The sequence below is a fragment of the Sinocyclocheilus anshuiensis genome, unplaced genomic scaffold (assembly GCF_001515605.1).
Source record: "Sinocyclocheilus anshuiensis isolate Anshui unplaced genomic scaffold, SAMN03320099.WGS_v1.1 scaffold997, whole genome shotgun sequence".
Lineage (NCBI taxonomy): Eukaryota > Metazoa > Chordata > Actinopteri > Cypriniformes > Cyprinidae > Sinocyclocheilus > Sinocyclocheilus anshuiensis.
Window position 1 is genome coordinate 2,724,968 of NW_015555715.1, and position 12,162 is coordinate 2,737,129.

General features: G+C 37.3%; 2 protein-coding genes across 3 annotated transcripts in view; both read left to right on the forward strand.

Annotated features, from left to right (window-relative positions):
* The first annotated feature begins 1,518 nt into the window (after window positions 1-1,518).
* Window positions 1,519-7,514, forward strand: LOC107672205 (SKI family transcriptional corepressor 1 homolog-B-like). Of its 2 annotated transcripts, none has more exons than XM_016465297.1 (8): window positions 1,519-1,647; window positions 2,538-4,284; window positions 4,814-4,901; window positions 4,995-5,105; window positions 5,186-5,260; window positions 5,472-5,546; window positions 6,549-6,623; window positions 7,356-7,514. In XM_016465297.1, the coding sequence occupies exons 2-8, from the start codon at window positions 2,548-2,550 to the stop codon at window positions 7,451-7,453; spliced, it is 2,259 nt and encodes a 752-aa protein (XP_016320783.1). In that variant the 5' UTR covers window positions 1,519-1,647; window positions 2,538-2,547; the 3' UTR covers window positions 7,454-7,514. The 2 variants fall into 2 exon arrangements, with proteins under 2 accessions (XP_016320783.1, XP_016320784.1); XM_016465298.1 differs by having other exon boundaries at window positions 7,359-7,514.
* A 2,559-nt stretch (window positions 7,515-10,073) lies between these two features.
* The window catches only part of LOC107672172 (E3 SUMO-protein ligase PIAS1-like), a 61,173-nt gene continuing 59,084 nt past the window's right edge, over window positions 10,074-12,162 (forward strand). The window contains exon 1 of the mRNA XM_016465265.1: window positions 10,074-10,188. Within this exon, the coding sequence (XP_016320751.1) occupies window positions 10,165-10,188 (24 nt within the window). The 5' untranslated portion in view covers window positions 10,074-10,164. The remainder of the gene's footprint in view (window positions 10,189-12,162) is intronic.

Below are 12,162 nucleotides of genomic sequence, written 5' to 3' on the forward strand. Positions count from 1 at the left end.
CTCTCCTCAACCAACACCGAATTCAATTTCGTAGCCATAATATATGGGTTTATTAGGCTATTTTATTGTAATCCTTTTTTTATTATTAATATTATTATTAATTATTGTTCCTACATCCCATATTCCATTTAAGACAGAATCCACTTGATTTTGCGTTGTATATTAAATAGCCTATTTAATGCAGACACGGCTTTTAAGCTGAATTTAAAGCGTAACGTTGTAAATTACGCTTAGTCTTCATAAGAATGATTGCTCCTAAAAGTTAAACTAACCCGTGGGAACTAAAACATATGCGGGCAACAGCACACCCCTAACCCACACCGATCCAAATAGCCCCCGGAGACAATCTTTGCTTAGCCTATAAATCCCCCGGCACCATGCAGTTTCAATAACACTAGTTTATTTTTAAACAGACACTGAATATAGACGAAAAGGCTCGAGGCCATTCCCTTTTTCCGTTTTTACTTATGCACTCTTTTAATTTATGCAGTTTCTTATGATTTCCATAAAATGTTCCCTTTCAAAACAAAATAAATAAGTTGTGCACAAAATAAATAATCTGTTTTAGTTAGAACTTTTCTTTTCTTTGGTACGTGCATGATGTCTGAGTGAATTTATATCGTTTATTAATTTAGGTTTTGACAGTGGTCCAGTCAGACGTTGACATTCGTGCACGAGCTCGGTGGTCATTGACTGGTTTGTAAATATACTTAACATCATAAACGGTTCCCTAAACGACTTGGCCTAGATCATTTCTTCCTTTCGTTTTGTAAACATTAGGTTTGGTCCAAGAGACTTAATAAGATGATGACTCCTTTTTTATTTTGCATCATTATCTTTTTATTTATTTTTATTTTTAAGTTTTTGCAATTTGTATTTATTAGGTTTTGGTGCGATCTAAAAAGCCTGCAACAAAACATATTCACCGTTATGCTAGAGAAAACATTTTAATGTATTCAAAACATACAATAACACATACCCGTTTTCCTCAGAACGCACCAGCCTAATTCCCATGCACGATCAAACTCGGAAAGTGGTATTTCACATTAAACAAACCTTTTCGTATAGCCTACTACAGCATTTAGTTTAGGCTGCTACTACTACTAGGTTGGCAAATCTAAAGTCTTCCTAAATGCCACGAACGCCCCCGCACACACTGGCAGACAAGCAATCACTTTCATGTGTTAAAAGATCAGGTGGTGAACTTTAAACGTCTCCAGGCCTCGATGACAGCACTGACTGTCGTCCCCATTGGTCCCGCAGGCAAATAGTTAATGTAAATATGCTGGCGCTAAGTGGGAGTGCCTCGCCATTAGTTTAGCTGTCACATGAGCGCTGTCGAATGACTTCAGTGGTTGTGTCGTTGAGGTCCGCACTAGCATGTGGTCACCCTCCGCGCGCACCTCAACACTAGTCGCGGGAGAGCGGAGTATGATGCAAGTCCACGCGCTCTAATAGGCCTAAGAGAAAAACCGCTAAATAAGCGCTCGTGGACATTTTGTATCAGATCGGCGGGATTCCAAGGCGTCTGATTACCAGAACGCTCTAATAGAGGACAGATAGAGCGCATTTATCCAAAGGACTCGAAGGTTTCCAATACGCGTTTTCCTCCACAGATAAAAGGCACTTCGCATTCTTCTGAAAAAGGTGAGATTTGTTTATGTTTGCAGTGTAAATTCTTGTTTCTTTAACTGTTCGGAGGCAAAAAATAATCGCGAGGAGCTGCGATAATAACCAAACACTGTTTGAATCTTTATCCACAATTTGTCCAGAAGCGTACGGCTTTGTTTGAACACTAGAAATAAGCTACATGCGTATTAAAACGTGGGCTATAAATATGTAGCCTACAATCTATTTAAATGGGCTATAAATATCTATTTAAATATATAGCCTCTTTACAATGCCTATAGATAGCCTACATAAAAATCAATTGTACTTGACGCGCATTTTAAGTTTTATTTAAATTGAAAATAGAAAAATTAGTTGTAATCGTAATTATACTTCATTTGGTTTATCAACAGACCAAAGATGTAAAGCTCATCTTTTGTAATTACAATAGGCTTAAAGCTTCTTACACCTTTGTTAAGCTCTTTGGCAAGGCTCAAGGAATCATTTCCTTCCTCTTTTTCCTTTATAATCCCTGGTGTTGACACAACACTTGTTTGCTTTTTCTAAACTGTCTTTTGTTCAACACAAAGAGTAAAGTTGTATTGTAAACAAACTGTAAACAAATTAAAATGGACTAAGTAGAATTTCGTAGAAGTTAATACCACAAAGACGACCATCTCGGTATATTTACAAAGATCTTTAGACAGAATTTTAATTTTTTTATTTTTTTAATAGATTAATGTAACCATGGTGTAAGGTTCTTCTTCTGCTTCTTCTCATTGTTATTATTATTATTATTATTACTACTGCTATACATGTTATCTTTTTATAAATCTGTGAAATAAGACAATAATACGTGTTTTTTTTTTGTTTTTGTTTTCAGTTTGTAAATCAGTCCTTAAAAATATTCCTTGTATCCATCTTCGCAGATTTCCAGGAATGGAATCTATCCCAAATCAGCTGCCGGCTGGAAGAGACCCCAGCTGTTCGCCGAACTCTAAACAAGACTTGCAGTCTTACTCTGGCCCAACACTCAAGCCGAACCAAGTCAGCAAGACCTCTTTATACGGAATACCGATCGTTTCACTAGTCATAGACGGTCAAGAGAGACTTTGCCTAGCTCAAATATCCAACACTCTCCTGAAGAGCTACAGCTATAACGAAATCCACAACCGGCGCGTGGCCCTGGGCATCACTTGTGTGCAGTGCACTCCGGTCCAGCTGGAGATTCTCAGGCGCGCGGGGGCTATGCCTATTTCCTCGAGACGCTGCGGGATGATTACAAAGCGAGAGGCCGAGAGGCTCTGCAAGTCGTTCCTGGGTGCCCAGAACCCGCCGAAATTACCAGAAAATTTCGCTTTTGACGTATCGCACGAATGCGCGTGGGGCAGCCGGGGCAGTTTCATCCCAGCCAGATACAACAGCTCGAGAGCGAAGTGCATTAAGTGCACGTTCTGCAACATGTATTTCTCCCCAAACAAGTTCATCTTTCACTCTCATCGCACGCCGGAGTCCAAATACACGCAACCCGACGCAGCAAACTTCAATTCATGGAGAAGACACTTAAAACTGACTGATAAAAACTCACCGGACGATGTGGCCCATGCCTGGGAAGACGTCAAAGCCATGTTTAACGGTGGCAACCGCAAGAGGACGCTGCCAGTCGGTGGGTCTGATAGTTCGTCCTCGCTTAGTGCGCAAGCACCGAGAGGTCAGACCCAGGGGGAACCGTCTGAGGTGCCCCACAAAACTCTCCGATGTGAGGATGACAGGGGGAACGTGACGATGCCGAGCAGCATACGCAGTTACCCCGTTATTCCGGTGCCCAGTAAGAGTTTTGGGATGTTACAGAAAATTCCACCACCGCTCTTTCCACATCCATACGGTTTCCCGGCGTTTGGTTTGTGTCAAAAGAAGGATGACGGTGTGGTGATGGGAGAGCCAAACAAAACAAACCTGTCAGGTGTTTTCTGGCCGAGCGCTAAAGACAGTGCCTATCCCTCCTTTCCTATGTTTTGGCCTACAACAGGCACCCTGGCCATGCCAACATACCACCATGCCCAACCTAAACCTCCATCTGACGTGTTGTGCACCAGACATGGTGAGCTAGACGTGTCAGAGCAAAGTGACCGAAGCACGAGCACCCCTAAAGACAGCCTACTTGATAATGAACGCTGTTCCAGCACTCAGTCTACCCGAAACGAGGAGGATAAATCTGGGGATGAGAGCAGGTCGATAGAAGGGATGCCAGCCACCCCAAGAAAAATAAGCTACATATCTGCATTCAGGCCGGTTGTTAAAGATGTTGAGAGCATCGCAAAACTATACGGAAACAGGGGTCCCTATTCTGGTCCTCGATCTGGCTATATGTCACCAGATTTCTTGAGTGAAAGCTCTAGTTATAGATCGGTGTCTCCGGACGTGGACAGCGTGGACGATCCGGATGTGGATGTTGAGTCACATAAAGTGCACGAGGACGAGGAGTGTTTGCAGCTGTCTGTGGATGACCGGCGGAGTCCTCACGGTTTAACCGTAGCGCAGAGTGATGGGGTTAAAGGTCAAGACCAAGATAATAGCCAAATGCACACCCTGAGTGACCTACACACGACGAATTCAAGTGAAACGCGGTCGTCTGATTTGGAGAGCCACGGCAATAAACACACGACGCGCTTTGAAGTGAGTAACTAACAGGACCATGAGTGATTTTATATAAGATTCTTTTCTCATTTTAAAAAGCAGGGTTAGGTAGCCTACTTTTCACAATTATATTTATTATTCCTTATTATTTGAAATTATAAATATCTATATAAAGTTGCCCGTTATAGTAAAAAACGGCAATAAATGTAATGTTTTTCTTTTTCTTCCCTTCAACTATAAGTAAATCCTTTCGATTTATTTTTAATTGTATAAAGTGCGTTTTTATTTTAATCTAATTGATATAATTCGGCTAATTATTGTTAATGTTTTAAAATGAGTAAGTAAGGTGAATGCATCCAGATTGTGGAGATAATTGTCGCGCTGCTTTTAAAACTTAGCCTACTGATTAATTCAGGAAATTTGTTATGAGTGGCTCGTCATAATCTTAGTTCTTTTAAAATCTAATTAGATCAAAATAGCGGACGTTCCACTCGTATTCTACTAATCGCATTCTAATAGAAAATGCAAAATGGGATAACTGCGAATAATTGTCTTCTCAATTTTGCAGGTCTATGCGCGTGAAAGGGACGAGCATGTGCATCAGATGAGCACATCTAATTTTGGTTCAACGACCACTTACCAACGCGAATCGAGTGGTAGGCCTATTTTCAATCATGTGGATTTTTCTTTCTTAATTTTTTAAAAAACAAAGTCCTTATTATCATACCGCATTTGTAACATAAATATAGTAAAAGACGTGCATGAAGAAGAACCTTCGTCTACGGTGGAAGAGACTGAACCCAAAAATCATCAGGATCAAACCAACATCAACGAGGAGCGCCTAAAGGAACCAAATGATGGTGCGTACGGTTAACGGGCCCTCCTAATATTCTGCACTAGTCTGTTGATTTTCTTCATACTGTATTTGTTGTGTGTGCAGATGAGGAATCAGTGCGCAAGGACACTGGCAGCAGGGTCTCCTTAATTGAGAAAAACATAGAGAACATGGCCAAAGGTAATCAAACAAAACAATATATGCTACATTTAGAAGAGCTGAAAAGAAAACGTTGCAATTTATTTATTTATTTAGAAATTATGGTTTCCATGGGGGTTTCAGCAATAGCATAACAATTTTGTTTATTTTGGTAATAAAACCATTGATCATTTTGTAATTTAGAGTCATTTTTAAACATTTGCATGAGCTGCTTCTTTTATTTATTTAACAGCGGAACTGCAGAAACAACTTGCGGAACAAGTTGAGCTTAGAAAAAAGTTGGAGCGTGAATTCCAGAATCTAAAAGGTAGGTTGGTATATGTTAAAATTCGTTCTAATATATTCTTTATGCTTTCCTAAATGTTTACAAAAATATCAGATCATTAATTCATAATAATTTATTATAATAATTGTTACCAACTTACCTACTTACAATAGCTTGAATTGAAGTCATCCTAAATTTAAATATTTAGATATTTTTACATTTTTATTTATAAGTACTGAAATTTGTCGAAAAAATCAAAATAACTGTTTGAATATAATTAGCTTTTATAAATATGGATACAAATGCGTGACAAATTGCCTCTGCCTGTGAAATGCTGCTTAATAGTTGGTTATTTCAAATTAAATAATAATAGCTAAAAACTCACAGTTCAAAATTATATTGTCATGTGTAAACAAGAGGGAGTCTGGCAAGACATGCAACAAACAATCCAACAATCAACAAAGCTGAAAATAGATTAAGATACGTTTTGCATAACATGGGCACATGAACCGCATAAAAAGTCTGCCAACATTCATCACAGTGAAAAGATTGTGTGGTCATTTGGTTAAATGTTACGCTCTCCACACTGTGTGGATAGATAGTTGGACGGTTTTTCATCTTTTTTTTTTACTGAGAATGAATGGTACAGAAAATAATGAAATACTCCAACAGAAACAAAATACTGAAGCTCATGATAAAGTTTAACATGACAATGATTTAAACAGGGACAAATTAATATTGGAGATGCTGATGAAAACTGATTCTTAGAACGACAACATTCAAATGTCTTGATTCTACACAATTTTAAAACGTATTGTGAACCGTATATTTCTGTTAAGTTTTGAAGTATATTCTAACATAATGTCATATATAAATCATTTTAAGTTTCAGTGCTTTAAACTTAAAAGCAGAGTTAATAAATCAGTCAAAATAATTAATTAGGGTCTGAAACTTTTTGCAAAGCACTATATATTTTTTTCTTTTCTATATAGTATAAACATAAATGTGCCTTGATATTTAATTTACTTCACATTTTCTTCTTAGATGGTTTTCAAGACCAAATGAAAAGGGAGCTCTCATACAGAGAGGAAATGGTGCAGCAACTCCAGATTGTTCGAGGTATGCGTTCAACTTCACATGACAGGATTTGGCTATATTTAATAAAAAAACAATACACTAAACTATCTATCAGAACTGATGACATGCTTTTAGGACCTTTTGTGGACCTTTCTGGAGTTCAAATGAGATTGTTCAGTCCTTACGAATTTTTTATAAGCTACTAAGCATCAGGTTTATGCATTTTCATTGCTGCAATAAGGGACTTGCATAGACAGGGATCTGATGGTATTTACACGTACACTTGGATGCCAGAAAATCCCATGCACAAAACTGAACCAGTTTAGATGAGGGGAAAAAATTTGTCTTCCAGACCTGAGATATCCTTTGTCTCTCCTGCGCAGACACTTTGTGCAGCGAGTTGGACCATGAGAGAGAGACACGTTATACTATTCAGCAGAAGTTAAAAGGTAAATGATTCTAGCAAAGGCAAGCAAATATTAGCATTCAAGATAACTAAAGGACTTGGAAAAAAAAAAGCTCTTGGAAGTATCCCAGGAAGGCACATTGTGACAGTATTCAGAAGTGTGACCTTGAATATTTTTGATAATCCAGGCCAGCTGTTAATTTGTAGACAGTTTATATATTTTAGAACCATTTGAGCCACACTGCAGTATATTATAGCAGTTATTGTCCTAGAACACAATTTTTCTCACACTCTGTTTCTCTCTGTACCCCAACACATATAATCATATGCTGCTTTTGTTTTAAATTATTCATTCACTTTTTTCCCAGAAGCTCACGACGCATTACACCATTTCTCGTGTAAGATGCTGACTCCGCGTCACTGTGCTGGGACCTGCACCTTCAAACCTCCTCTTCTACCGCCTTGATGGACACCTATTGAAGACATGTGTTCATTAGAAATACTGCTGTGTCAAATAAAACGTTACTTTTTTCCTCTGCAAAACACTGTCAATCTTTAGACCTGGAATAAAAAAAAAGTGTGTACTTTAGTATTTTAGCTCTTACACTGTAATGAAGTCATTTTCATTTGCAAAAGAGTGTTTTCAGAGTCACTGTATGTACTGTATAATTTATATAAAGTTCTAGAAAATTGCATTATAAAAAAAATTGACGTCCCACTTAAAAATATTATCATCAGCTGTAGAAATCACTGGTATTAAGTGGCTATGTGCAATGAATATTTATGTATCCTGTGATACCTTTTTTGTTAGTGATAGTTTGTTAAATTAGCTGCAACAATAATTCATGTTTTTGTATATTTTATTTATTCCATGTCCATGTTGGTTGTTTATTCTCATCTGCATATTTGTATATTTTTGATGTAAAGCACTTTAAATTGGCAGCCCTAACTACTGAAATGTGGATTAAATGATCTTGTTTGAGAGTCTGTCTTCATTTTAATCGATTTCCATAACAATGAACTACATTTGCATCTGTATAAGTCCCAAAGAACAACATGACATTGATATCAAAATCTTAGTTTGAATATTCCTGCACATATTTCCATGAAAATGACTATCATGATGACAGTTTTGATCAGTGCAGAAATCCAAGCATTTGTTAAAAATATAAATTGCTGTTTTGTACATACTGTAGTGTAGCATATACATATTGACTGAGTGAATTTATGATCTCCCCTTTGTTAGACATTCCTTTTTGGTTTATTGAGCTGACTATATTTACTAACTATTATAATTATATAATCAAAAGTTGTATGCAATCAATAATTTTTTTCCCATTTATTCATGTCTTTTGTTGAGTTTATATTTACCGTCTGAAAGATGATTGCGATACTTATTCATACCCTTACGCTGTACTTCATTTATTGATTTTTATATACTGTAAATAATTAAGTATTTTTTGTAAAGAAGAAATAGTTTTTAGTCATCATAATTTTGTTTTTTGTTTAATGCACATATAAGCAGCATGAGACTGGTGTCCCTACATCTAAAGGCCAACTATGGGTCATGAAGGCCAATGGCACAAGTATCCACTAACACTAATTCTTAGCATTTGTAACTGATTTTACAACTCCATTAGTTTCCATCTCCATGTATTGTTTCAGCTGGTTCACGACAACAACCTTGAAGATGAGAAGGTATTGTTTGGTTCTTTCCTCTTAGCCCATCAGCTTCCACAGAACATGTATTCATGGACAACATCACAAATAATGAGACCCCACTTATCAACTCATGAAACGTTGGGTAAAAAGAAATGTTCTGTCTTCATAATTACTGCTATTATGTAGTCAGCGGTATAGGTTTCTAGAACTTTGCTATTTTAGAATCTTAATAGGCCGCATAAATTGATTTTAGCAGTTGTGCCTAAATTGGCAATCTGTATTGCTGACTTCTGCTTGTAGAATTGGTTAGGGTTAGGAAGACTGTAACTCTGACTCTAACTACTGTCTATTGGACAAGCTGTTTTCCCCCAAAATAAACATATTACTATCTTCACTGGTTTATCAGTTTAATTCTTTGCAATTATCCAGCACAGATAAGCAGAATAATTATGTGCAGAATAATCATCATAATGGCTTTGTTCTGACACAATGAAAAACCCAAACTATTTGATGATAATACAAATTATAAAAAGAAACTGCGTAAATATAATAAATCCTTATGCCCTCATGAGTCTGACTGCACTTTACTACAGGAAAAGGAAAGGCGGCGTCCACTAAGGGACGGAGTTACAATAAAAGGTGTGAGCCTGCCATCTAGTGGACACAAATCATGTTAGTAATACCAGACTCGAAATAGGATTCAAAATAGTTTTGTTGGTCATTACATTCTTTAAAAAATCCGAAATATTTTCAAACAAGCCTTGCTGTATAAAACTAAAAATCAAATTCGCTTGGTTCTTTAACTTGTCTGCTTAAAAGCGATCTTACAGAGTGTTTGATTCACCTCACACACACATGAATTTTTTTTCTTTTTACTGATGGGATAAAAAGTAAATAGCAAATAGCCAAACAGCAGAAATGTTACAAACTAGATGTTTACGATTTGATAAGTTATCAACTCACATATCAGCATTTTATTTTTATTTATCAAAATCAGACGAAAGATGTAAAGGATTTTAGCATTGTTTAATGTAAATGCTATATTTGGTTTTGACTTTGAAAGATGAATCATCGTTGCAACAAAGTGCACGTGATTACAAAATTAGAACATGGCATAATCCCGTTTTTTTTATTCATGTTCTATGAAACGAACTGTTCGAAAGAACCGATTTGTGGAAATGACTCGGACTTCCCATAACTGATCAGATGACAAAACCGAATGCAAATTGCATGTGATTATCTGGAAAGAAAGAAAGTACCGTTACATTTTTTTGTTTAATCAATACAGCAACACATTTCTGGATTTTATAACATGATTAATCTAACAAGCGAGAGCGTTTCGTTACATGAGACCTTGTCGCTGATGAACGATGCCATGTTTTCCATTCAAGCAGTGTGAAATCGCGTAATCCGCGCGCTAATGTTTGAACTAGAGAGGGATTCCTGAACGTTTGAACAAACTCGAGTATTGGTCACGTGCCAAGGCTCTGATCACGCTTGCGCCAGAGAAACAAGATGGCGGAGAGTGCGGAATTGAAGGTAAAGTGTAACCCGCAATTTACTTTCAATACAGCCTTTATACAAGACCTGTTCGGCAATGTTTTCCGTCCGACCTGTTTCTGCGATTGACTTTTGAAAGAAGCGACGTTCCGTATTTGATTTAAAGGCGCTTTATGAGCAGTTTTGAACCCGGTTAAAGGAACACTGTTATTGTTGTGATGGATCCAGTTAGCTGCCAGCTAACCCGCACAGCTGTCTGCCTGCTCGTGTGAAGTTAGCCCTCTTCCATCTGAATTAAGATATTAATACTGTTAATTGTTCTTTTAACGTTTAAATTAAGTGATTAAATAGTCCATGGATCGTCAGAGGAGTCAGTCGTAAGTGTGAAGCTGCATGTGGGCGGTGCGTAGGCTGCTAACAGCCTGGAGATTCGGTACTTTGACAGACTTCTCTTAACCTGATGCATTTATAAAAGCAGACAACTGCTCAGTCCCATAACCTAGATATATGACAACCAAGACTGAATTTTGGGCTTCACAGACACGTTTGAACCTTTGAATTGAGTGTGTGACATCCAAAAATGCCGTCTTTGTGTTTACACAGCACCAGATTTTGAGACGCAGCCATCGACCACGGGCTGTTTCTTTTAGTTTCACTGTGATTTAGTAGGACGTTCGTTTAAAGTTGGTGTATGTTTAGCTGGTGATGCTGTGAGATCCGTTGTCCTGCATTTAGACAATATGTGAAGACATTTTAATGTGTCTTCTGTCATTGTTGTTTATCTTGATGTGATCGTTTGAGTCACACCAATGTTGTCGTGATTTATTCATGACTTGGATTGCTAGTGATATTAAAATAAATTTGGTCAGCTGTTTGTTGTTGTACTATACTGTTAGTTCTTGTGGAGAGGAACATCTAGACCTCTAAACTGGCTCTGATTCTGTACTGTCAAAAGAGTTAGGGATCAGACCATTTAGCTACAGTCTTTTCCAAATAGGGCTGCAACAAACGATTATTTTGATAGTCGATTAACCTAACGATTATTACAACGATTAATCGACAAATCCTTGATTATTTCACCAATTAATCAGTAGGCTTTGTTCTATTATTCTCCTTTTACAATTAGTTAAAATACTGAATACACATATTCTAACTAATAACAAGGTAAAAACCAGGTAATTACTTCAACTTTGAAGTGAATGTCAAATGTCAAACAATTATATTACTATTGTACAATTGCAGTTATTTTTTACAATACAAATAAATATATTTGGCACACAAAATGAGATGACAGAGACTTTCTCATTCACCTTTTAATTAACTGTATGCTGAAGTAATTGTCTGACTGAATGATGCATCATTCTGCCTAACATCTCCTTTTGAAAGTCATATATGGTACAAAATAAAGTGCCAAGACATTTTTTTTTTCGATAAATTATTTTATTCACAACATTAGCTCTCATAAAACACATTATAGTGTTATAGTAATCAATGCAGTCCTGAGCTAGATCAAGCTTTAATATTTGCAAACCAAACTATCACTTTAATGTAATTATGTTCTATTTATTTTAGGCATGGGCCGATTACCGGTTTCAAGGTATACCGCGATTTGAAAATTTCACGGTTTCAAAACCACTAATATTTTCCGTTATACCGTTCCTGCGGTATGCGCTGTTTTTCATATCTCCTCAAAGACTGAAAGTGTAGGAATCCCTCAGGTTGAGTGTAGTCAGTGTTGAGAGTAACACGACCCTCCTCCTCCTGTTGGTGCGAGCGAGCGGTCAGTCGCGTGTGTGTAGGATGGCCGAACTTAAGGAGCTGCCCCTGGAACTTGCGCGATCGGCAACCGGCCGTTTTTTTTGTCTTATTGCAACTCTTCTCTGTTCTGGACTTGCACAAACTGCGTTGCAATGCAGTAATTTTCCAAAATGTAATTTATGTGAAAATATGAAGTCTGTAAACGCCCGTTAACACAGGCCAGAGACGCTGAAGACGGACGCACAGAGAAAAATA

Coding starts and splice junctions, on each gene's coding strand:
- LOC107672205 (XM_016465297.1), top strand. CDS start 2,548: ATGGAATCTATCCCAAATCAGCTGCCGGCTGGAAGAGACCCCAGCTGT. Junction 5,547..6,548: donor TGAATTCCAGAATCTAAAAG/GTAGGTTGGTAT, acceptor TTTTCTTCTTAG/ATGGTTTTCAAGACCAAATG. Junction 6,624..7,355: donor GCAACTCCAGATTGTTCGAG/GTATGCGTTCAA, acceptor CTTTTTTCCCAG/AAGCTCACGACGCATTACAC.